Here is a 25,685-nt window from a genome sequence, read left to right on the forward strand (position 1 = left end):
CGGTTAAGCGTCCGACTTCGGCTCAGGTCATGATCTCGAGGTCCGTGAGTTCAAGCCCGCGTCGGGCTCTGTGCTGACAGCTCAGAGCCTGGAGCCTGCTTCGGATTCTGTGTCTCCCTCTCTCTCTGCCCCACCCCTGCTCATGCTCTGTCTCTCTGTCTCAAAAATAAATAAACATTAAAAAAAAATTTTTTTTAAATCAGGAATGCATCATCGTGGGAACAAAATTTCCAAACAGTGCAAATTCAACGATTTCACTTAATTCAACAAACATCTACCCGGTGCCTACCCTACCGATGACATCTTCCCAAGCAAGGGGGAGGTTGGAGCCATGACTAGGCTCAGACTCAGGGGTAGGAGGATTGGGAAGGGTCCCAGCACGGCGGTCAGGGCGTTCACACAAGCCATCATCTTTGATATGGGCCTGTTAGTGGGTGGAGTGCTTTGCCCTGGAAAAGATCTGTCCGCAGACAAGCCCCTGGAACCTGTTATTGCTAAGTGACTGCCATTTGATTCAGGGTGATAATGTGCCCAGCAGTCACGCTACGTTTCCCAGCTGCCCTGGATGGAAGATGTGGCCAGGTACACAGTAAGATAAAGGCCTCAGGGCTGGGTGACACTCCAGGAGGAGCTCTTAAAAGTAAAAGTGTCATTTTGGTGTGCCCTTTTGCCCCTGCTCCCTGCTGCCTGGAACGTGAGTGTGATGGGTGGGGCTTCAGCACTCAAGCTTCACCTTGTGGCCCTGCTGGGAACAGAGGCCAAACACTGGGATGCCGGAGTTAGAAAGAAACCTGCGTCCCTGGTGACTGTGCAGCCAAGAAATAAGCTTCAGATTCTTCTTAAAACAGGAATTGAAATGGAGATCATGAAGGAATTGAAGTGAGTCATCAGCCACCATGGTGAACTGAAGAGCCCCGGCCCGGCCCCGTTGTGTTAAATTAAACAAAGGCCCCTAGACCCACCGGGCTCTGATGCCTTGGTGCTGATGTGAATAAGCCCGGAGGGAGCCTGTAAAGGCCTCAAGGTTAAGGTTACCCGAATCGAAATGTAAGAACAACCAATCGGAGACAGCCAACTAGGCTTCAGGCTGTAGCCAATGAACCATCTGGCTTTGCGTCAGCATTTTCTGTGTGCAGGTCTCTCCCGGAGCTCCTGTCCTGCCCCAACCTCTTGCAGTTTCGCACTTCTCCCCTGGAATCAACTTGTGCTCAAATGAACTTAGAAAAGCTCAATATAGCCCAGTTTATCTTTGACACATCTAAGGGGGTCGGTTGCCTCTTAGATCTGGCCAGTTGTGGAAATGATGGCTTCCTATCTGATTTCTCAAGCATCATCGTAGATCCCTGGTGCTGATACCCATCGGGCAGACACTGGCCACCCGGGCGCGGATGGCAGTCCTTCCGTGGCCTCCTCTGGCTCCTGAGGGAGGGGATCTACGGTCCCCCCTGCTGCTGGCCCCTGTGGGAAGAGACCCAGCGCCTCATACATCCCATGGGAGCAACCGGCAACTACCCCTGGGTCCCAGGGGGCTGGAAGTGGGGGGGGGGGGCGTGACCAGCCCTGGTCCCTGTGGGAGGGGACCCCAGATCCCCTCTGCTGCTGGTCCCCAAGGGAGCAGACCTACAGCCTGGCCCCCTTGGGAGCAGCCCCACAGCCACACCTGGTCCCTGTAAGAGCGGACCCACGGTTGCCCCTGGACCCCTGAGAGTCCAGCCGTGGTCTCTTCTGGTTCCCCTGGGAGGGGCCCCGAGGAACCCGGGGTGCCGGTCCCGCGGGAGCGGTGTCGCGCTCCCTCCCTCCCGCCCCCCCGCCCCTCCACCCCGCGCGCGCCTGGGACCCCAGCGCCGAACCGGCGAGCGCGGGCGAGGCCTCGGGAGCGGCGGGCGGAACCGACCGAGCGAGCGCCACCGCCCGCCGCCGGGGTCCGGGTCCGCGTCCCCGGCCCCGCCCCCGCCCTGGGCCTGGTCGGCGGCGGCGGGCGGTCGATGGCCGGGCGGCGGCGGCATGCGGCTCCTGTTCCTGGCCGTGCTGCGGCGGCACACGGGCAACGCCGTCACGGCCGAGCGCGTCCGGTAGGTGCCGGCGCGGGGCGCTCCTGGGCCCCCGGCCCCCCCCAGACCGCGCGCACAAACGGACGGGCTCGGCGCGCGTGGGGCCTGTGCGCGCGCGGGGCCTGGACCGCGGCTCCCGGCTCCCGGGCCCGCCGCACGCGCCGCCCCCACGGGCCGCTGGGGAGGGGGTCCGGGGTGGGGGTGGGGGGTCCCCACGCGGGTCCCGGCGTGCCTGGCTTCCGCGTCCCCGGAGCGCCCAGGTCTGGGGACTGCGCGGCGCCTGCATTGCGGTGGGCAGAAGACAGCGCGGAAGCGCAGGGCCGCACGCGGTGACACGCGCAGCGTTATCTGATGGGGCAGGGACCGCTCTGTGCACGGGAGCCCTTTGGGCAGGATGCTCCGGGAGGCCTCGCGGCCGGAGTGGCGTTGGCGCGGAGTCCTGGGTGCAGGAGGGTCCGCTGAAGCCCGGGCTTCGGGAGGGTTTCCAGCCCAGGGCGAGGCACATTTGCGGGCCTGCCCTCCTCCTTGGGGTGGGCGCCCGGGGCGGGGGGGGCGGGGACGTCATTGCTCGGGGCCCTGCCGCCCGCGGGGGCCTCCCGGCGCCCCCCCACCCCGCCCCCGCGCTGTCTGGGCGCATCTTCCTCTTACAGGGTGCTTACCTTCTCCACACTCACTTCTGCAATTATCTTGTCCTTTGTTTCCCTGGGGACTTGTTCTCTCCTCCTCACTGGCCTGTGAGCCTCCCCGGGGGGGGGGGGGGGGGGGGCGGGAGCAGATTGCTGCCTGGGCTTAATGGAAACAACTTCTTCTTTTTTTGAACCGGCTTGCTTCATGAAATTTCTTAATTTACTTCCCCTCTGCGGGTCAGCTTCCCCATCATTAAAATGAGCCATCGGGGCAAAGCCCACCCTTTAACGTCCCTTTCCACTGAAACATGTTACGGGTCTTCTAAAGACGGAGAGCAGCAGGATCCTCTCTCATGACGGGTAGAGGGTACATCAGTTTTCTGAGCTTGGCGATTAGGATTTCACGGTGAGGATGGGCATCATTCGGGTTTATCTGCCGTCGGACGGCAGTGACCCTGCTTCACTCATGGGCACCCACAGTGAGGAGGGCAGGGTGGCCTCTGCTCTCGTGGAGCACGTGCCAGCAGGGGAGAGACTCTGCGGGAGTGAAGAGAAGTAAAGGAGGCAGCTCCAGATGGTGATTAGGGCCGTGGGCTCAGGGGAGGCTCTCTGAGATGGTGACATTTAAGCTGAGACCTCTGTGACCGAGCGAGGCAGTCCCTGAGATCTGGGAGGACAGCTGGGGAGGAGGGTAATAGCACGAGCACGGGTCCCGAGGCCAGCTTGACATGCCTGAGAGACGGAAAGAAGGCCAGGCTCTCTGGGAGACACGAGTCAGGGGGCGAGTGCCGGGAAAGGGTGTCAGAGAGAGAGGCCAGGTCCCACAGGGAGCCAGAGAAAGCATGTCTTTCTTTACCGTTTGGCTCTGCATGTGAACTGTCCATGTGAACCTCAGGCCCCCAGGCGCTCCCAGCCAGGGGGCCGTAAGCAGAAGGAGGCAGGCATGTCCAGCGAGACTGCTGGCCTTCAGCTGGGGCGCGGGGCCCCTGAGTGACTCTGCTCTCTTCCCAGCTGTGCTTCATGAAGCATGACAACAATTGTTCTTTGTGCTTCGGTCTGTTCAGGGCCAGCTTTGTCTGCCCTTCGCCCTGGAGGGATGGCAGAAAAAGAAAAATCAGAGGTTGCCAAAGGCGTCTGGTGTCGCGTAAAAACGGAGGTTCCTCGAGGAGGATGCCAGGTGTCCTGGAAGGGGAGGGGACGGAGGTCCCTATGAAGACAGAGGTTCTTGTGGAGCCAGAGCCAAAGACCCCTCTGACCCTCAAGTGACCGTGGACAGTGGGGGAGGGAGACCCCCAAATGCGTAAGATTGGGGTTGCCTTCAGTCTAGCAGAGGAGGGTGTCTGAGTTAGATAAGATGGGAGCTTTACAGAGAAAAACGGGGCCCCTTCCGGTGCATCCGTTTGTAGTTGTAAGTTAACCCCCTGTCCGTAAGTAGGGACACTGAATCGTCATGAGTACATCCATAGGCAGGTAGGGGTGAGGCGTCCCGAGAGCAGGGAGGTGGGGGAAGCACACAAGACCGGCGGAAGACACGAACTCTGGGGCAGGGCTTCCTGCCTTCACTTGCGGGCTCCCCAGCACGTGCGACGTAGGTCCGGTCACCTGAGCTCTGCTGCTCAGAGTTCTTACCCACAAAGAGGGGATACTGATATGACCTGCCTCATAGGTTCCTTATGAGGTTTAAATGCGAGTTCGAACATTTTCAGCATTTACAACAGGGCCTGGTGCTCAATATGCGTTTAATAAATGTGAGCGATTCATGATACCATGGGCCCTAACTGGCCAGGTGGGGAAGGCTGGACGTACAGGGAGGACGGTGTCCTAGGCAAAGGGGCAGCGGGCGGGACCATGGGGGAGAGCACATCCCTTTCGGATCCGAGTTGTGCGGCCTTAGCAATGCCCGATATGCTAGATGAGTGATTCTTAGTGGGATCAGGGGCCAGAAGGATGTGCAGAGGAGGAAGGAGCAGTTTTGTCCCCCGGGGGACATTGGGCATTGTCTGGAGACATTTTTGGTTGTTACACTGGGTGTGAGAGACCACTGGCATCCAGTGGGTAGAGGCCAGGGTGCTGCTGAACACCCTACAATGCCCGGGGTGGTCCCCACAGTGGAGAATGATCCAGCCCCAAATGTCAGTAGTGCTGAGGGAAAACCCACTCTGGCTGAGGTGGGCAGATAAGGCTGGAGAGGTAGGGGGGGCCCCGTCACACCGGACCTACGGTTTTGGGCCACCAACAGAATTAAGCCACCAAAAGCTATCTGACTTCTGTGTTGTAGAAGGTCCTTTGGGCTGCATTCTGGAGGGTGGATGAGGATGGGCAGAGGAGGCTAAGTGTGGGTTTGCCACATTTCAGGAGTAAAATAAACAGGGCTTGGCTGTGGAATGTGGAGCGTGTCAACGACAAAGCTAGAATAATCGAATGAGAGGTCTGGTGCCCTTTATCCAGGGGAAAACGAGGCACGGAGCAGGGCCGCCCCGTCTCACAAGCAGGGGAGAACTTCCCGAGGGATCGGGGACAAGAGCAGGTTTCTTGGAGCCTTAGAACCGCAGGGCGGAGACAGGCCTGGCTGGCTGGGAGGTCGGGGCTCCTGGGTCCCGTGAGCCAGCTGAACCCAGTCGGAGGGGCCCGACTGGTGTGTGCTAGGTCTCCTCGAAAGTGATGCATTTCCTGGCTACTGAGGTTCAGGTTTGGGACGTGGGCCAGGCCAACGGGAGGTCTCCCGACAGATGAAGAGTTTTCGAAGGTGCAAGCTTGGAAGACGCTGTTTGGGGGGAATAGTTTGCCTGGGGATCAGTCACTAGACAGGGACACTCTTACTGTCTGTGTGACCCTTCAGGTACCCCTCCGTGTGCTGTGCATGTGAGCTCACCTTGTGTTCTTTAAAGAAAAAAATTTTTAACATTTATTTATTTATTGAGAGAGCACGAGCAGGGGAGGGGCAGAGAGAGAGGGAGACACAGAACCCGAAGCAGGCTCCAGGCTCCGTGCTGTCAGCACAGAGCCCGACGCGGGGCTCGAACCCACGGACCGTGAGATCGTGACCTGAGATGAAGTCGGACGCTTAACCAACTGAGCCACCCAGGCACCCCAAAAAATTTCATTTATTTTTAGAGACAGAACAAGTGGGAAAGAGGGGGGCGGGAGAGAGAGAGACAGAGAGAGAGAGAGAGTCTCAAGCAGGCTTCACGCTCAGTGCAGAGCCCATTGGGGCTCGATCCCACGATGCTGGGATCATGAACTGAGCTGAAAACAAGAGTCAGATGCTTAACCAGCACAGCCACCGAGGCGCCCCAGTTCATTCTGTGTTCTAACTCCGGGGCTGGCTGTTAATTAGCATTTTAAATACCCTAATCTGGAGTTGTTTCCTAAGCACTGCAAGTGTTAGATTTGTTCATTAGCGTAAAGCATCTCGGAAATAATTACCAGTGTCGAGGGTCTGTGGTTTACTGGAGGGGTTCTGGGGGCCCCTGTGTGAACACGTAGTCAGGGAGTCAGCCCCTGGCCCCACTGTGGCACAGATTCAACCGCAAGGTTGGCTGGTCTGGCTGTCCGAGCGGTGGGCAGAGGGGACCTGTGGTTTCCCCACCCACCTCTAATCCCCTGAAGCTGTAAACATTTCCCGGAAGAACCTGACAACAATCTTGACAAGCCTCTAAATCAGGCGGATGGGTTCAGATCAGCCCTTAACAAAAAAGGTCACAATTAGGAGGTGCTCTGGTAAATTAAAAACAGGGTCAGAAACCTAGGGAACAAAGTTCATTTCACTGGTGGTGGAGAAATAAATTGCATGAGTAATGGATGTAAGATATATGTGTGTGTGTATATATATATATATATATATATATATATATATATATATATATTTTCCACACAGTTGTTTTCGTGAAATCATGGGGGATCCATAGTCTCAAAAGTGGGAGGCTGGTCCTCAGAACCCTTGAAATAATCTTCTCCATCAAGGCCGGACAAAGTTATGGCCGAGGGCCAAGCAAGGCAGGGCCTGTCCTATGAGTACAATCTGGAGGACGTGGCAGCTCCCAGGGGTGGTGCTGGCCGCTGCTTGCCAATGGCGGTGGCTGTCCGAGCAGCTGGACCGCGACCAGCTGCCCGCAAGCCCCAAGGTGTGTACTCTCGGGTCATTTCCAGGAAAGGACTTCTGACCCCTGCTGTGAACCAAGCTCTTGTCGGGGCACTGGGGGCCGTGCCTGGAGCTTTGACTGCAGGGCTCCCAAGGGCACAGGGAAGGGCAAGGCTGAGGCTGTTCCAGCCCGAGAAGGGCGTTCTGAGGCTCAGCGATGCCCACGGATGATCGTGCTGGCATCCCAACGAGCACGAGTGTCACCCACGGGGCGCTGGACTTTGCACGGAGGCTGTCGCCGGCTTGTCCTCTTTCTCCTTCCCGAACAGGGTGTGCAAGACTGGGCACCGCTGTAGATAACAGAGGCAAACAGAAGCCTGTATGGAGATGCGCTGGCAGGAAGGGAGTGTCCCCAGGGTGGCGTGGACCCAATCCGGACTCCTCCCCGCTGTGGTAGTCCTGGGTTCCACGGCGGCCGCCCAGCGTTTGGGAGGAAGGAAAAGTGAGAACGGAGCGCTCACAGGACCGCAGGCTGCTGCGGAGGCCACCGGGGTGGGGGTCGGGGGGGACGAGGGAGAGCGGGGGTCTGAGAGCGATGGGAAGGGCCTGGGAGAGGACAGGGCTGGTTCCGCGGACCTGTGTGTATGGCAGAGTGGGGCCAGGCACTGCGGGGGGTACACACTGCGAGCACATCCTGTGTGCCGTCCCGCCAGGGGCTGCGAGACCACAGAGACACCCCTGGCCCAGGGCGGGACACACGCGTCCCAGCCAGGCCGCGAGAGGCAGACACCCAGGCTGGGACCCAGGCGGCCCTGGCTTCCGGGGTGGAAAGCGCAGGGGAGCCAAGGGAGAGAGGCACGCTCCGGTGAGCATGGGGGGGAGCTGCGCCCTGCGCTGCGAAGGGTCCCTGAAATGACGAGCAAGGGGGCTGGGAGCTGGCGCCCGGGGCCACCGCCCTCCCACCCCATCTCACCCTGCAGCCCTGGCCAAGCCTAAGCGGGTGGCTGGAGCCTTGCTGGATACACCGAGTATGGTACAAAAGGCCAGGGGAGAGGAGAGGCCAAGGTATTGACAAGAAAATCGCTGAAATGATGGGAAAAGGAATCTTTGCCGGGAGTGGGAGGCGGGGCGGCTTGGAGGTGAGGGGCTGTGAGGTCAGAGGTCTTTGTGGTTTTCGTGATTGAGGAGCCTGGGGGAAAGATAAGATTGTGGTCAGAGACTGGATGGCTTCACACAGGGCTTGATGTGGCAAGCAGGTGAACGTGAACGGTAAAGGCTCTATGCTCCTTGTCCGTAGCGGCATCAGAGATTTTCAGCTTTAAGTAACTGAAAGCCAGTGCAAACTGCCTGGAGAAGGCAGGGGACTGAGCGGCTCCTCCTGTCAAGGGTCTGGAGGTGGGGCAGGCTTCAGGCTGGGTTTTGCAGCTCAGACGGTAAGGACAGGAGTCCACTTCTTGCCTTGGTCCACTTCCCATTCCTGCTGGATTTTCCTTGCTGGTCCCTCCACTTCCTGCCCAGCAAGAAGGAGAGTCTGAGTCTCCACAAGTCCACCCCCAGGTCCCAGGGCTACATGTCCAGGGCGGGGGCTTGGGCAGCTGGATGTTCCGATGGGCACAAGCCAGCAGGAACACGCCTGGGCCTGGGGTGGGGTGCCCCCTACTCGGGTGGGTGACAGGGACGTTCGGGGTTGTAGGAGGGGGAACATGGGATGCCTCTGCTGTGGAGGCCACCAGTATGGGTGTAAAAGCTTCACTAATTTTTATCAAGGAAAGTGGAAAGCAGACCCCCAGGAACTTTTGAACACATTGAAGGAGCAAGAAATACCTTTGGGAACATTAAAAATCAGAAAATTCGGGGGTGCCTGGGGGGGCTCAGTCGGTTAAGTGTCCGACTTTTCTCAGGTCATGATCTCGCAGTTCGTGAGTTCAAGCCCCACGTCGGGCTCCGTGCTGACAGCTTGGAGCCTGGAGCCTGCTTGGGATGCTGTGTCTCCCTCTCTCACTCTGCCCCTCCCCTGCTCACACTCTGTCTCTCTTTCTCTCTAAAAAAATACAAAATCAGAAAGTTTTCCATAGATACTAAAACACCTTTTTTTCTCCTGGTAAATTGGCAGAACGGGCAGTACTGGGACACCTGCCTACCTGGTCCCTGAAACCGTGAGAATGAGTGCGTCATTTTACATACTCCAGTGGCCACATTAAACAAAGCAAAAAGAAATGCATAAAATTAATTGTAATGTATTCTTTTGAACTCAGCATGTGAAAAGATCATGTCAACGTTTCATCACTCCAGAAATTTTTAATGAGCTGTGTACGTATTTTACACTTAGCTCATCTCTATTCAGGTGCTTAACACACCTCTTCAGGCACTTAGCACATCACTTTGGGCATTTAGCACATGTCTATTCAGGCACTTAACACATCTCTGATGGGGTTTTGGAGCCTTTGGGAGGGTGGGGGGAGGTTCAGAGCCAAAGGCCAAGAAAGAACTCTTGACATCTTGGTGCAAAAATATGATTTCATTAAAGCTCAGGGACAGGTCCCGTGGGCAGAAGGAGCTGCCTCTGTAAGTGTGACAGTTTATATACTGTGGAGTGGGGGGGGAGGTGAAGTCAAGAGGAAGTTTCTTAAAGGGATTTCCATCTGCTAAAGACCCACAGATCACTGGAGGCCTGGCTGTTGTCAAGCTAAGGCTGTTTTCCCCCTAGCAAAGCATTAGCCTGAAGACAGTAGGGAGTTCCTAGACGCGAGGCTATTGATAAGATGGCCCTTTTCTTGTAATTTACTAAGATATTTGTAAACTGATGGAGACTCTGGTCCTGTGATCTCTGTCAGTTTTACCATTTGTTTTCTGTCCTTTCCTGTGTTCTTGGGCAGCCAGCAGTACCTGAGGAATGTCACACACATCCCACTTGTGTGGGCGGGGAGGGGGGGTGTGGGGGAGGGGAAGGCGTTGTTAGCTCCTGCTTGGCCCTCAACTTGCCTTAGGCTCCCTCATCATCCTTATTCAGGCACTTAGTGCATCTGTTTGGGCACTTAACATATCTCTATTCAGGCACTTAGCACATCTCTATTCAGACACTTAGCATATCTCCATTCAGGCACTTAGCACATCTCTGTTCGGACACTTAGCACATCTCCATTCAGGCACTTAGCACATCTCTATTCAGGCTGCTCATCACATCTCGTGGTTTTCCACCCCATTTATTTATTTACTTACTTACTTACCTCACGAGTCCAATCTCAGCAGGCCCTTCCTGACCTGGTCATTTTGCCTGTTTTCTCATGGGACTTTGCACCCTTTTGAAAACAACTGGCTCCACAACAGTAACCTCTTGACTACCAGATTCCCATTAGAATCCCAGTCAAAAAGGAGATAAACTCTACAGTTTACAAAACACACTGACAGCATATTATTCCAAGTAATATCCTGTCCTGCAAATGTATTATCAGCTCACATAATCCACCAAAGTTTCCCTGGGGCAATGTCTCCTCTGGTTTGCCATCCCAGACTAGGGCCTGAGCCCTTGTGCAAGGCCTTCGCACATCTCCACGAGCGCCCTCATCCCAAGACCAGCACGATTTCTTTGACACATCACAAATTCTTGAAATGCTGTGCAGAGAGCACCGTTCTGCCCCAAGCCAGCCAACTTTCCCCCGCAAGAAACAGCACATCCCCGTGTCTCCCCGAGCTGCCACTGAGGCGGCCGGCCGGCCAGGTGGTGCTGTGTCCTGTGAGAAGCACTGGGCCTGGCCAGGTGCCCCCACTCCTTATTTGCATAAGTTCAACACACAAATGATCAAGCTTCTCTACCCACTGAGTTAAAGAGGATGGCTTTCAGGCAGGTCGAAGCAGGTAGGATCCCATCGAATCTGGAGTCAGGTGTGTGCGCATAGTTCCGTCTCTTCCTAGAACTGCCGAGTAAATGCTTAAAAACTCTTAATTTGTTGGCGATGCTTTCTTTCTCCAAAAAGCCTTCAGTCAAGTTCAGGTTCAAGTTTAGTTGAACCAAATGATCACTTACAGAAGGAATCGGGACAGAGCAATTTAAAGGCATCAAAAGCCAAGCAGAAACAAGGGCAAACTCTTAGTCATAGAGAATTAGGGAGATTATATATATATGTAGGAATATTTATAAGATCATGAAGTTGGCGTTAAAATGCCATTTAAAAATATGTTTAATAGATCAAGAACAACCCATTATCTGTACCTCACCACCTCCATTCCATATGTCCTATCTTATCAATTCCACATAAGCCAGAAATGGCTCAGCAATGGGTCCTTCCAAGTGGAATTCAAACTGTTTCTTTTCCACTCATCAACACATTTGTTTTTGGTTTCTTCTTTCTTAGAGCTTTAAGGAAATGGAATGACAGTTATTCGCCCATGCTCAGAAGCACACCGAATTCTTATTTTTGTGTCATACCCATGTTTAGGCTGACGTGAGCTGATTCTGCTTGTAGGTCGCCCTCAGCCCTGCCAGAGGAGTCGAGGTGGGGTGAGGGGAGGAGGGGCGGTGCTACTGGCCGACGATGATTGATCAGCGTTAAGGGCGGAAACGATAAGATCAAGGTACTCATTGCACTTCAACAGCGTAAGCAAACTTACGTGTCAGGATCTCAGTTTGTCTTTATTTGCTCAGTGACAGCTGCAACATTGTGCATTTAATCACAGCACAAGAAGAGAACACAGAGAGAGCCATTATCATTCCCAGAGTAGTGCAGGTGGATGCTTCTCGCCCTACTCCCCGGAGTGGGCGGGAGCAAGACGCGCGAACCCGCTGTTTGTGCAGAATTCCTTAGTTTGCATGTGGCTCCCACGTTGCAAACAGCTTGGCCATTTGATGACCACTTTGCTTAAAGATTCTACTTCCCTCGTTCTTTTATTCTTTTCCTTGTTCTTTTCCTTACACTATTGCTCCTAAACGCAAGCCAACTAATTCACCCGGTGTTTAGCTGAAGAAATAACAAGCCATTTTATTGTTGCAGTAAAAACAAGCAGAAAAAAGGCTTTGTTGGACTTGAACTTTGTACTACAGCGACTTCTGGGTGATCTAAGATGCTCGAGTGTAATTTTAGGTGTGTTTGGTCGTCACCTACGGGCTGGCTTTGTAATCAAAGCTGACGTGCAACGTGACTCCCTTATCTGCGGCTCAGAAGGATCATGAGAGAGAGAGAGAAAGAGAGAGAGAGGCTCAGCGTGATGGAGAGACAGATGTGTAATGCGATCAGGGGCTGTTGGATGTCACTGAGAAGAGCTGGCATCAGGAAATGGCCTGTCGTGGCCATGGGGACGCAGAATGCATGCCGCGTCGGGTGCCCTGCGGGTGGAAGGCAGGTCTGGAGCTCGGGTGGGGGGGTGGGGGGTGGGGGTGCGGCTGGCATGCACTGGCAGGGCATACAGGCTGTTGACGGCGCTGTGTGCTAGGCCAAGGCATTTGGACTTCATCCCGGAGACCCATTCAGCCGTTGTTTCATTCAGGTGGCGAGACAGATGTGGGCCCCCTTCTCACAGCTGAGCTGGTGACCCCGAGCCCTTTGAGGGTTTCAGTCAAGGGAGACCTGGGTCGGTTCATTCTAAGTACTCATGCACACGTGCCTGCGACAATGGTAAAACATAGTATCTACCCGTGGTAAAAGTATCCAGTGTCTCCTCTGGAGACACAATCCTCCCATTTCTCACTCACCCTACAGATATTCTGGGCACGCACACTACATACATACAAAGTATTCTTCCCCTGGCTCTTTTCATTAACCACGTATCCCATATCCCATGTATACGGCCAGTTGATTCCAAAGTACAGCTGACTCTGGAACAACATGGGGTTTGCACTGCACCGGTCCACTTACATCCAGAGTTGTTTTTGTTTTTGTTTTTTTTTTCCAAATACAGTACAGGACTGTAACTGTATTTCCTCTTCTTTATGATTTTCTGAATAACATCTTCTTTTCCCTAGTTTATTGTTAAGAATACGGTATATCCTACGCGTACCATACAAGTTCTGGGTTAATGGACGTGTGTGTGTGTTGTTAGTAAGACTTCCAGCCAGCAACAGGCTGTCAGGGAAGTTTTGGAGGAATCAACGTTATACGTGGATTTTCAACTGCGTGGAGCGGGAGTGACACCCCAAAGTCCCATGTTGCTCAAGGGTTCCACTGTGCTTTGCAGAGGTCTACTGCATGAGGGCAGCGGAGCTTTAATGGCCGGAGAGCTTGTCTTGTACGTGCCATCATGTAACCGGTCACCTCTGCCGCACACTGAGGTCACTTCCAGGCTTTTCGGTAGGTGAAACACAGCTGAGGAGCCTCTTCATGGATGCACGTGTTTGCACTCACATCCAAGTGTGTTTTGGAATTAATTCCTGGAAGTGAAGGTGTTTGGTCACCGAGTTTGTGCATTTTAAGTGTGCTAGCTGTTGCTTCGTTGCCCACCAAAGAGGTTGTACCAGTTTACCTGCTCAGAAATGATGCAGAGGGGTGTTTATTTCACAAAGCCTTAGGCAGACTTTTGATCTTTACAGACATTCTTTGTTAAAAAGACGACTAAAGTTGGCCACCATTTCCTGTATCTAAGAACCACAGTTGAATTTCTGTTTCTATGCACTGCAATTTAGGTCCATGCCTATTCTGGTATCGAGTTGTTACCTGTTTTTTTCTTCTTGTTGATCTATGAGAGCTCTTTATTTATGAAGCAGATTCGCTTCTTTCCTTTTGTAAGTGTTATAAGTAGTTTTTTTTCCCCAGTTTTCTGTTTGTCTTTTGATTTTGCTCATGCTGTTGTCATTCGGAAAGTTTTTTTAAATCAGATTTATATTCTAGATTTATGTTACAAGGAACTGAACTAGGATGAGAAGAAAGACACGTGTGAAAGATATTTTTGAGGTAGAATGGAAAGGCCATGAAATGTCTTTTGAAGTCTCTATTAAGAACCGAATTTTAGGGGCTCCTGGGTGGTTCAGTCAGTTGGGCATCTGACTCTTGGTTTGGCTCAGGTCATGATCTCACGGTTCATGAGTTTGAGCCTCACGTCAGACTCTGTGCTGACAGTGCAGAGCCCGCTTGGGACTGTCTCTCTCTCTCTCTCTACCCACCTCCTGCTTGTGCTCTCTCTCTCTCTCTCTCTGTGTGTCTCAAAATAAATAAATAAATAAACTTAAAAAAAATAGCTGAATTTTAGATGCCTAAAAGCAAACTTTGGGTATCATCCATAATTAAGGGACAGGAGAAAAAAGTGGAATCAAGGACATAAAACACGGAGCTTTCTGGCACAGCAAACGCCACTGAAAAATGCGTGTCCTTTGTCTCAGGGCTGCAGAGACTTCCTGAATTAGCCCTTCAACCCGCTGGCCTTGGTCCTGACCACAGTCCCAGGGACCGGACCCTGGGTGGGTGAATGGTTGTTGTCAGTGGCTATGAGCCTTGTCCTGTATTTTGGGAGGATTGCCCCTTACAGGACAATTCAGAAAATACGTTTTCTTAACTTTTTGACTTAAATAACCTTTGGATTCAAGATCTCAGTCGTAGCGGCCGCCTGTGGTATATTTACCTTTTACCTCCTTTTTTTCCCTCCCTCTGTTTGTATTTGTCGATAAAGGGACCACCTGGAGGCTGCAGGCCACGTGTGTATTCTGAAAGATGCCTCCGACTTGGAAAGCTCGTCTGAAATCGCCAAGCTCATCGAGGCCGAGAGCCTGGAGGCAGCAGTGGCCCTTCATCTGTACAGAGGAGGCAGACTCCTGCAAGGTAACCGTCTTTCTCGTCAAAGTTGACACACCAAAAGTCATGAGAACCAGACGCACGCACAACCCCAGACAAAACAGCTGAAACGGTTTATCCTGTTTATCCGGTTCGAAACTGGGAGGGACACAATCGTCTTTCTGCTCCGGCCTTCTTTGTGAGTAACCTTCTAAAATGACATAACGGTGCCAGTTGGGGACCGATGGGTGTTGAAGGTCTTCTGCTGCACTGACAGCTACTATCCTCAACGCCTTCGATGTACATCTTGTAACTCAAAGTATAACTTTCAGGAGTTAAACATACGCGTCTTTTGCAAACACAGAACGGGCACGCATGAAAAACTTCACCCAACACTGAGATCCTAAAGCCCGCTTAAATACCATTCCATTCGAGGAACTGGGTGTTAAATAGGTGATGTAATGCAGAACGTCAGAATTAGTTTGCTATTCATGTCCAGTGGGCAGCGAACAAAGCTTTGGGGCTATCTTTTCTACTGGTGCGTTAGGCAGGGCTCTCCAGAGAGACAAGACCCAGGGGACATGGAGAGACACATTTAAGACGAGATTTATGGCGAGTGGCTTGTGTGAGTGCAGAGGCCTGAGGTCTCATGGTCTGCCGTCGGCAGGCTGGAAACACCAGAACAGCCCGTGCTGCATTTCAGTCTGAGTCTGGAGGTCTGAGAATCGGAGGGGCGGCTGGCGTGAGTGGCTGGTTGAGCCTGAAAGCCCGAGAACCAGGCACTGGGATGTCCGGGCACAGGGGAAGGAAGAGGGCCGTCTCAGCTCAACAGAGAGAGTGAATTTGCTCTTCCTCCGCCTTCTTGTTCTATCTGGGCTTCCGGCAGATTGGGTAGGACCCGCTTGCATCACACTGGAATGCTGATTCATCCCGCCCAGAAACTCCCTCACAGACACACCCAGAAATAAAGCTTACCAGCTGTCCGGGCACCGACAGGGCACAAACCTTCACCGCTGCACAGAAATGATGTACTTCTCTCTCCTTGGCCCGGAGCCGCGTAGTATTTAGTGTAGCTTCACAGAGTACGAGCTCTTGACTGGTAAATAGTGAAGGTGAACAACAGTACCCTCTCTGAGAAATTAACCGATCATTGCACGCGGGACCTTCCGACGCTGCTTCCCAGGGTCATTGAAAGCACGTGCACACAGTCCCTCTTTTGGGTGTAGCTACAGTTTGGGATATTTCTCTTTTTTTTTTTTTTTAATTTTTTTTTCAACGTTTTTTATTTATTTTTGGGACAGAGAGAGACAGAGCATGAACGGGGGAGGGGCAGAGAGAGAGGGAGACACAGAATCCGAAACAGGCTCCAGGCTCCGAGCCGTCAGCCCAGAGCCTGACGCGGGGCTCGAACTCACGGACCGCGAGATCGGGACCTGGCTGAAGTTGGACGCTTAACCGACTGCGCCACCCAGGCGCCCCAAGTTTGGGATATTTCTTGTTAACACTCACGAGGCCAGCTTGACGTCAGCGAGAGCACAGAGACCGCCAAGTGAAGGCAGAACAGATCATTTTGTCTTAGCTGCACAACGTGCGCCTTTTTCCAAACGTGAATTAACTGACATGGCACCGGTGACACATTTCAGGAGCTTGTGTGTCGCTTGAGGGCCCCAGTTATCCACGGGAGTGCAGCTCTAGTCGGAAAAACGCGCCAAGCTTCTGAAAGTTTCGGAAGCGTCATGGCCAACGGTGACGGCCTGCTTCTGAACACAGCGTCCAAGTCACTTCCTGTTCTCGGGCTCTCCCCGCTGCCTCCCGCGCCCACCGCAGGGAGCGGGGTCCTGTCTGGATGCTCGTGTCCTATCTGGGCGCATTCTGCCATGTACTCTTTGTAGGGGCTCCTGGCGGCTCAGTTAAGTGTCCAGCTCGATTTCGGCTCAGGTCCTGATCTCACGGTTCGCGAGATCGGGCCCCACGTCGGGCTCTGCCCTGATGGTGCAGAGCCTGCTTGGGATTCTCTCCCTCTCTCTCCCTCTCTCTCCCTCTCAGAATAAATAAATAAACATTAAAAAAAACCCAGTATACTCTATACAATTGAAGCTGCCACACGCACGTGTTAAAACCTCCCTTCAGTGTAGCGCGAACGTAACGGGATGATACAGCACGAAAAGCAAACCTTTCTCCCAATTCTTATTCCACCTGTCGAATTTCTTATCCCCCGAGGCAACTACTTATCATTTTCTGGTGTGCTTTCCGGGAACTGTGTTAGAAGTCCTGGACTAGTTCTCTGTCAGTACCTGGCAAATTACCCCCAAAGGTGAGCAGCATGTAGCGATACACGTACCATCCGAATCGCTTCTGTGGGTCTGGAATCAGAATCAGCTGTGCCGGGGGATTCTGTCTCAGGGGTCTGGCAAGGCTGCAGTCGAGACTCCTTACCACATGCCAAGGCCGGGGCCACGTCATCTGGAGGCCTGACCAGTCCCGCGTGAGCCGTTTCATTTGCAAGGTGGCGCCGTCGCACGGCTGTTGACAAAAGCCCTCAGTCCCTCGCCACTCGAGCCTCTGCCGAGGTTTCTGGGGTGTCCTCAAGACATGGCGGTCAGCTTCTCCAAGAGAGGGCACACGGGAAGCTGGTTTGTCTGTTATGAGCCAGTCTTCAAAGCCATACGGCGTGAGGTCTATAGCCTCTGCCGGTTACACGGGTACACGGGTCAGCCATCTTCAAGGTGGGCAGGGGCCCCGCCGAGCGTGACCGCCAGGCGCTGGCCACCTTGGAGGCTGGCCGCCATGGGAGCCCGTGCGCATATTTGTATGATCTTCTCCACAAAAGCATGAATGGGAGCTTCTTGCTGAAGCAAATTCTGAGCATCTACAAATTCTGAGCATCTTGCTTTTCACCATCTAACAGTGCCTCTGGGAGGCTTTCCCACAGCAGCACAGGTATAGACCACCTTGTGTCAGCACTTGCCTAGCATCCCGTGCACGGGACAGCCATCATCTAACCAGGCTTCAATCAGCGGGCGCGCAAGTTGTCGTCAGTTATTTTCTCCCACCGTCATTGCAGCAAATATCTCTACACGGACGTCTCAGCTTCTAACCCTATGAGAATACACCTGTGCTTCCGCATTTTTGCCACCCTGCCTGGAACCATCAGCATGAATTGTTTTCTGCCAGCAGGGAAGATGTTCCCGAGAGCGTTTCTCCCGGAGGGCTCTTTTCTGCTGAACAAGCTTGTGACGGCGGATTCTGTCGCAAGTGTCCCGGGACACAGAGTCTGAGGTTGATCTCAAAATAGGAGAAGGAACAGTGTGACTTGCGTCGTGGAGGCCAAGATAAAGTTCACGGCTCTTCAAGCTCCTTGGGAAGCTTTACGAGGTTGTCACTGGCTGTTGTAGGTGCTGTGCACTCACAAGGCTTCAGGCCCTGAGGCTGGTGATTCTGTTGGCCTTCAGCTGTATTTTTGTCTATAAAATTATGTCTGGTTTTTAAATGTCTTGCACACGCACGCGTGGAGCGTGTTTTGTGCCCACAAGTGGGTGACTCAGCATCTGCACGACACATCTCAGAGACCTTTCCAGATCAGTAGGGCTACTTCTGCCTCGCTCTTTTTCCCGGCTGTGTGGTATACCTCCGGAAGGATGCGTCGTGTTTATTAAAAGTCTCTCCAGGTCTCGCTCTCACAAGTAACGCCACAGCAGCTCTGACCACATTTTTCACTTCACTCTGTGGGGACACTGGTGGAGTGAATTCTCTGAATAAACCAGCGGTCAGAGGACTGTGTATTCTTCGCTTGGATGGACACCAACAAGTCGCCCTCTAGAAAGGCTACTCCCGTCCGTGCTTAACCAGCAGATGGGAGGACCGATTCGCCCTCACTCTGGTCACGGCCCCGGGTTTTTCCCTGCAAACTTCAGTTTTTCTCAATTTTACCATGCTTGGCCTTTCTTTCAGATAAATGGAGGAAATGCACAACGTTGCCCAAGGCTGTGCTTTACTCTCACGATTGGTAGGAGGAAGGAAACCCTCCCGAAGCCTGTTGCACAAGGGAAAGGATCTTACTGCTGGCGGTCCCAAATGTGGAGAAGTGAAACAGCGCCCCCCTTGGTAGATTTAGTTAGACTTTCATGCATTTATTCCCAGCTGCTGTCTTTATGGTAGCTACACGCCATTTATTCATTTATTCCCGAGGGTCATCTCTTTGAAAGTCAGCCCCTCCTCTGAGCAGCAAACCACAGGAAGCATTAGAACCGCAGTCGGCAAGTCGAGATGGCGCCACGCACCTGGTGACTTTCACTTACCGTGTCTGGGGGTTTCCATGCCTGGGACCGTGTGGCCACCCCGTGCTGTCTCTGTGCCCTGGACCACGGACACCGCCCAGTGCTGGTAGCTGGCTGTGTAGGATTCCATTCTGTGCTATGTTTCTGAAACAGTCTTCATTAGATTAAACTATCTTTTAAAATATATAGCATTTAGGGGCCCCAGGGTGGCTCAGTCGGTTAAGTGTCCGACTTCACTCAGTCTGTGAGTTCGAGCCCCACGTCGGGCTCTATGCTGACAGCTCAGAGCCTGGAGCCTGCTTCCCATTCTGTGTCTCCCTCTCTCTCTGTCCCTCCCCTGCTCACGATGTCTTTCTCTATCTCTCTCTCTCTCTCTGTCTCTCTCCCAAAAATAAATAAAACATAAAAATTTTTTTGAATAAAAAAATATATGGCAATTATTGGTTTTTAAAATTACAGATAAGCAGGATTTGGAAACTTCATAAAAACACAAAGAAGGAAATACAGCACTCCAAGTTTCACTACCCAGACATAACCACTGTTCTATGTGTTTGTTTTTATTTATTTTGTTTTTCAAAATTAAGTTTATAAAACAAGATACACTCTTGCAATATAAACTTGCAACTTCTTTAAAAAAAAAAAAACAACATGAATTGTTGCCTGTGCCAAGCACTGTGGTAGTTGCTATAAATGTCTGGTAATGTCCAGTCTCCCTCTCTCTGCAATTTGTGTGTGTATTTTAAAAACCACGATCAATGTTTATAGCAGCGCTTTCGACAATAGCCAAATCATGGAAAGAGCTGAAATGTCCATTGACTGATAAATGGATAAAGAAGATGTGGTTTATACACAATGGAATACTACCCGGCAATGAAAAAGAATGCAATCTTGCCATTTGCAACAACGTGGATGGAACTAGAGGGTATTATGCAAAGCGAAATTAGTCAGAGAAAGATATCATATGACTTCACTCATCCGTGGAATTTGAGAAACTCAACAGATGGACATAAGGGAAGGGAAGGAAAAATAAGATGAAAACAGAGAGGGAGACAACCCCTAAGAGACAAATACAGAGAACAAACTGAGGGTTTATGGAGGGGAGGTGGCGGGGGGGATGGGCTAGATGGGGGATGGGCATTAGGAGGGCACTTTCGGGATGGGCACTGGGTGTTGTAGGTAAGAGATGAATCAGTGGGTTCTGCTCCTGAAGCCAAGACTAAATCGTATGTTAACGAACTTGAATTTAAATAAAATAAACAAATAAATAATAAAAGCTGATCCTATGACAGTTCCACAGTCTGGTTTACCTACCAACACATCAGGGACATTTCCCCGTCACTGAATGATCTTCGACGGCGTGATTATGAACGGCCACGTCTTACTTCCGTTTTGCCCCTCAACTGTGAATGATGCTGTGATGAGCCGGTTTCTGCAGGAACCTTGGGAACCCGTCTCTAGGATTTTCTCAGAGTGGCACAGCAGCCTCCCAGGCGTGTGCATTTTTACAGCTGCCGCCGATGCGTGCTGCCCAACAGTCGCTCGTCACTCGTCACTTGTGTATGTCTGGGCGCAGTAAATATATCTAAATAAAACCTTCACGGCATGGACAAATGGAAGTTCACTTTTCGCTTTAAAACCAGTATTTGCTGAGCGGATAATTAGGTAATCGCAGTTGCTAAGACCAATAGTCAAGGGATGAGAAAAAGCACATTAACAGTATGAATATTTACTGCAGCTATATTCCAGGTGCAATGCAGTTATTAAAAAAAAAACATATGAATTTCAATGCTTTATTTAAGCGACGGACCAATGACCAGATTAGCTTTCAAAGTAACACATTGTATTTGTTCTTCCCTCCTGGACACGTCTGTGAAAGACTTTTGACGTGTATACCCACCAGTCGTTCAAGTATATGGGAACAGAACTTCACAGCTACCCTTGTCTAAAATATAATAGAAGCCTGCTCTTGTGCAGGACGCCCCCTGGGGTCTCCTTCGTATGCCCTAAATGGCGCACCAAGCAAGTTTCCCAGGCGACCTGATGTTGGCAGGAAGCTGCATGAGAAGCGTTTTGACGACGCCCTTTCTCCGTTTCTCGTTGAGAATCTGCTCAGGCTTGAACCTGGTGAGGAAGCAGGTGGTGCTGTGTGGCTGATAAAGGAGCCGGGTTCAGGAACCTGTGGTGTTTCTTCCCAGCAGACTATTGGGAATGAGACGTTTCTAGCAGAGCCACTGATCTGTGAATATGACCAGCCACTTGGGTGGCTCTGAGTAAATGCACTTGGAAATAGTTTGTATCCCAGTTCTCAGGCTCAGCTCATTTCCACAAGTGCTGTTGGAAGATCGAACTTTTAGCAGGTATCGTATTAGGAGCAAGGGGTACAAAACTAATAAGCCACAATTCCTGTTCTCCAGGATTTTCCAACCTACAGATCAATCCCAAAGCCTTACGACACATGGCCTGGCATCCAAGTGGGGTGGGTGACTTCTGAGGAACTTGGAGAAGACTTTAGCGAGAAGGGCATGGCTGAGGGAGGTTTTGAAGGGTCAGTAGGAGTCTGCAGACATTTATACACATCATGCCATAGCAGAGGACTTCTAGAATGTTGGGTGCGTTGCTTTGTTTTCTTAACCATAGAACAAGTGTTGAGAAAAAGATGGAGAAGTAAATGAAATATCCCACATTCCATTCTCCCAGGTGCTGACTTAATTCAGACAGCTTCCGGATTTATGTATTTCGAAACTTGTTCGGCGCGAAGCACGCTGATACTGTATCACATGGGGTCCATGCTGTACCCGTGTGGCTTATGCAGGGGGCCATTTAATCTCCCGAGTACGTCAGCCAATTGTGACCTCCATTTCACAGACGAGATGGCTGAGGTTCAGGAAAACTCAGTGACTCACTCAGTTACGCGTTTTCCAACTGGACAACCTGGATTCTGAGCCAGGGTGGGTCTGGCGTTAAAGTCTGATGTTTTTCCTACTGACTTAGGGTTGGCATATGGGAGCGCTTGCCAGTTGGCTTAATTAACTAGCGGGGCTGATCATTTTCATCCCGGAACGTTCTCATAACTTTCGAGCAGCTTCTGTGATTACTCGGTGTAATATCTTTCAGGTGTCCACTGTTCGGTCTTTGGAGATTTCAAGGAACGAGACTTCCTCTGCGATTTTCTTTCCCCTCCTAAAGTGGCAGTTTTTGTCAGGGGGACGCCATCCATATTCGCCCCCTGTCGGCACTGTCACAATTCGCCACAAGCCCAGGGGCACGATACAACACACATGTATGGTTCTCCAGCTCGCCAGGTCACAGAGCTGAAAGGGATCTCATGGGGCTAAAACCAAGATGTTGGTGGGGGCTGTGTTTCTCTCCGGAGGCTTTGGTGGCAAATCTGTTTCCTCATTTTCCACCTTCTGGAGGGACACGCACTCCCATCCCGAGAGCCGGTGAGGGCCAGTCTGGTCCTCCTCACATGGCGGCCCTGGGAGCTCATCGGCCCGCCTCTTCCACCTGTAAGGCCGCCGTGATTACACTGGCCTGCCTCGGTAATCCGGGATAATCTCTCGCATTTTAGGGTTAGCTGACTGGCCCCCTCGATTCTAAATAGCTTAACCTGCCTCTCCCCTGAAACATTCTTAGGATCCAGGAATTAGGAATGGACATCTTTGGGGCCCATTATTCTTCCCACCTCATACCTCCCTCCCGTCCCCAAAGATCGGTGTCCGTCCCACATGCTAAACCCATTCCCCCTGTCTCAGCATCCCCAGAAGTCCACACCCATGACACGCCGTGACTTATCTCTACCGGGAGTGGTTTTCTACAACCATCTGTGGTTTTGGAAAAGGGCATACCTGTCCATGGTAAACAGCACCGACAACATAAAATGTTAGACTGAAAAGTAAGTTTCCCTCCCATCCCAGATCTGTGGCCTTGTGGGTCCCTTGTCCAGAGGCAATGACAACCAGTATTTTGTGTATTCTTTCACAGAACTTATACATATATACAAATGTGTATTTATATATGTATATGTGTATGTATATATGTATATACATACACACATATATATATATATATATATGCCAGTCTGCACTTGATTTTTCTCATGTGACAGTAGATTGTTTTGAGTCTTTTTGTGTCAGTGTAAACACACACACACAAAACATATGCATCTCTTGTTTCTTTTTCTTTTTAATTTTTTTAATGTTTATTTACTTTTGAGAGAGAAACAGAGTGGGGGAGGGGCAGAGAGAGAGGGAGACACAGAATCCGAAGCAGGCTCCAGGCTCCGAGCTGTCAGCACAGAGCCCGACGCGGGGCTCGAACTCACAAACCGTGAGGTCATGGCCTGAGCCGAAGTCGGACACTTACCTGACTGAGCCACCCAGGTGCCCCTCTTTTTTTCTTCTTCTTCTTTTTCTTTTTTGCTAAAGGCTGGTCTTCACTGATGTATCTGAGTTGCTTCTCACCTTTGCTTTCCCCAGCCACCTCGTGGTGCCCGTGGGCGCGATTCTTGGGCTGAGTATCTAGAGGCTGAATCCTTAGCCGTCAGATTGCAGGGAAAGGGCCACCTTGCCAGAGAGGAAAAAAGACGGAATGTGCTAATTTGCACTGACAGAAAGAATTCTCGGGCAAATAAGAGGGAAGGCGAGTCCCCTGTGATCAACACACTGAATCTCGGGCGGGATGGCTGGTTTGAGAAATCCCAGTAGGAACACTCCAGTTAGAGCTGGTCTGTTTGGTGGTTTGCCGGCCAGTGTCTCCTGCAATTTTTGGCTGACTCTGCAAGTCCCTCTGGGGAGTCACTTCTGCTAAGCACGTCATGTGGCTTGATCTGCGCACACCCGATGCCTCACACGTCTGAGCTCATCCAACGTCCCCTGACTCAGCCTGTCACCAGCCCAGAGTGCTTCACTCAGAACAGACTCGCTCCCTGGCAGATCCCCTCTTCCTTTACATGTGCAGGGTCTCGGATGGCTCGGGTTCCTACAACAGCCCTGCATCATGCTCCCTGAAGCCATGGTGGCCCCGGGGGCGCCCTACGTCTCCCCTGGGCCCTCGCTAGCACGGCACCTGCTACTCTGATCCCCAGCCTGGCTGCACGTGGACTGCTCCTTCTCCGTCACAGATGCCGGATGAGCCCATCTCCAATGAGCTTGGCTCTGATGGATGGTGGCCACGGCACTGGCTTTCACCTGTTAAAATTTAACGCTAATTGATTTAAAATAGTCCTGGCACCCGTGGTCTGACATGACCAATCCCCGTGTCATGTTTATAACAGGGATACCTATTCTGTTCCTCAGGCGAGCTGGATAAAATGAAACAAACAACAAAACATGGTCCCCGGGTTTCCATTGCTTGGGGGTGGGCTGGCGAGGGCTGTTGGCAAAGCCACGCTCTGCCTCACTAACCGTCATAATTTTGCAGGTCACGGGATTCCCTTTGGAATCATCTTCGGTGGAACCGATTTAAATGAAGATGTTAACCATGGAGAGAAGAAGAAAGTGATGGGGAAAGTCCTGGAAGAAGCCAGGTAATGCCTATGAGAACTTCACGACCGGGGGGGGGGGGGGGGGGGGGAGTTAACCCTTTGGGGCCTGGTGCATCGAAACCCAAAGACTCAGGAGGCAGTAGTTTGGGAAGTTTCCATCTTCACATAATAAAGCCAGTGTCTGCATTTCATTTCTTTCTTTTCTTTCTTTCACTCGGCACATTTGAATTCTGCCAGGAAGAGTCACTGTAAACAAGTCATGGCATGAGGATAAACTACGGTTAGTATTGGGCCAAGCTTCGTAGAACAGGCTGGAAGGCAGGGCCCTGCTGTCCTGTAGCACAACACAGGCAGGTCCCAGATCTTGGGCACACGAAGCGGGTGTCTGGAGTGTTCTGAGCAGGGCTCTGAGCCGCGTGGGTTTCTGAGCTATGTGAAGCCGTCAGGGACAGGGGTCACCAGCGGGATTGTCAGCGGGGTGCCCTTTGACGAACACCTTCCTGTGTCCCCCTCCCCCGGCCCCTGGCATCCACTGTCCTGCTCTCTGCTTGTCTGCATTTGACTCCTTTAGAACCTCATGTCAGTGGGACCATACAGTGTGTGTCCTTCGTGCCTGGCTTGCTTCGCAGAGCACAATGTCCTTCATCCGTGTTGTTACAAGATGGCAGGATTTCCTCTTTTTTCAAGGCTGAATATTAGGTCACTGTATGTGCTCTCTACTTTTTTTTTTTTTTTTTTTTGGTGAAACATATACTACTTAAAATTTTTCAGTTTATTTGTTTATTTTGAGAGAGAGAGAGGCAGGGAGGGCAGACAGAGAGGAGAGAGAGAGGATCCCAAGCAGGCTCTGCACTGTCAGCACAGAGTCCGATGTGAGGCTCAAACTCATGAACCGTGAGATCATGACCTGAGCCAAACCAAGAGTCAGATGCCCAACCGACTGAGTCACCCAGGCGCCCCTACAGTTTCTTTACCCACTTGTCTGTCGACGGACATTTAGTTTGCTCCCATGCCCCCAATAAATGGCCAACCACAAAATGTCTGGTCCGTCTCTACCCCTCTCCCAGCTGGGAAGTCGCGGTCAGGGAATCCAGAACTCTCTGAAGCTTTATGTCACCGGAGCATTCCCAATCCCTTTAAAGACAGCGCTCCAGGGTCCACGGTGCAGCCTAAGGCAGCCCCCTCCCCTCTTTATAAGGTGGGAGTCAGTCTTGCCCCTGAAAGCTGGGGTTACAGCGGTGTATTCGTCCATTTCAGACCCACTTCCTCCTGACAACATCCTGGACGTGAATGTGGGGACACAACCAAGTCCAAATAGACAGTTTACTGTGTGCATGTGTGTGTGTGTGTGTGTGTGTGTGTGTGTGCACCTGTGTGTGTGAGGGAAAGGGAGAGAGGGGGAGAGAAAGAAGGAGGGAAACAGGGGGAGAGAGAGGGAGGGAAAGAGAGAGGGAGAGAGAGAGGGAGAGTG

The 25,685-nt window shown here is 52.0% G+C and overlaps 2 protein-coding genes across 7 annotated transcripts in view; one reads left to right on the forward strand and one right to left on the reverse strand.

The window, feature by feature from the left end:
• Window positions 1-25,685, forward strand: part of GLT1D1 (glycosyltransferase 1 domain containing 1) — a 91,700-nt gene that overhangs the window by 8,912 nt on the left and 57,103 nt on the right. For 3 of the 6 annotated variants that reach the window (XM_049620685.1, XM_049620687.1, XM_049620690.1), the window contains exons 1-3: window positions 1,990-2,072; window positions 14,352-14,500; window positions 24,151-24,256. In XM_049620685.1, coding sequence (XP_049476642.1) covers window positions 2,005-2,072; window positions 14,352-14,500; window positions 24,151-24,256 — 323 coding nt within the window. In that variant the 5' untranslated portion in view covers window positions 1,990-2,004. Of the gene's footprint in view, window positions 1-203; window positions 590-1,989; window positions 2,073-2,833; window positions 3,084-14,351; window positions 14,501-24,150; window positions 24,257-25,685 lie in introns of those variants that run through there. The other 3 variants (XM_049620689.1, XM_049620686.1, XM_049620688.1) reach the window with 3 other exon arrangements.
• On the reverse strand, window positions 1,229-2,006 carry LOC125915047 (rabphilin-3A-like). The gene is made up of 2 exons (XM_049620695.1): window positions 1,851-2,006; window positions 1,229-1,458 (listed from the first exon to the last, which is right to left on the reverse strand). Exons 1-2 carry the CDS (start codon window positions 2,004-2,006, stop codon window positions 1,324-1,326), a joined length of 291 nt encoding a protein of 96 aa, XP_049476652.1. The 3' UTR covers window positions 1,229-1,323.

Source organism: Panthera uncia, assembly GCF_023721935.1.
Source record: "Panthera uncia isolate 11264 chromosome D3 unlocalized genomic scaffold, Puncia_PCG_1.0 HiC_scaffold_9, whole genome shotgun sequence".
Taxonomy (NCBI): Eukaryota; Metazoa; Chordata; class Mammalia; order Carnivora; family Felidae; genus Panthera; species Panthera uncia.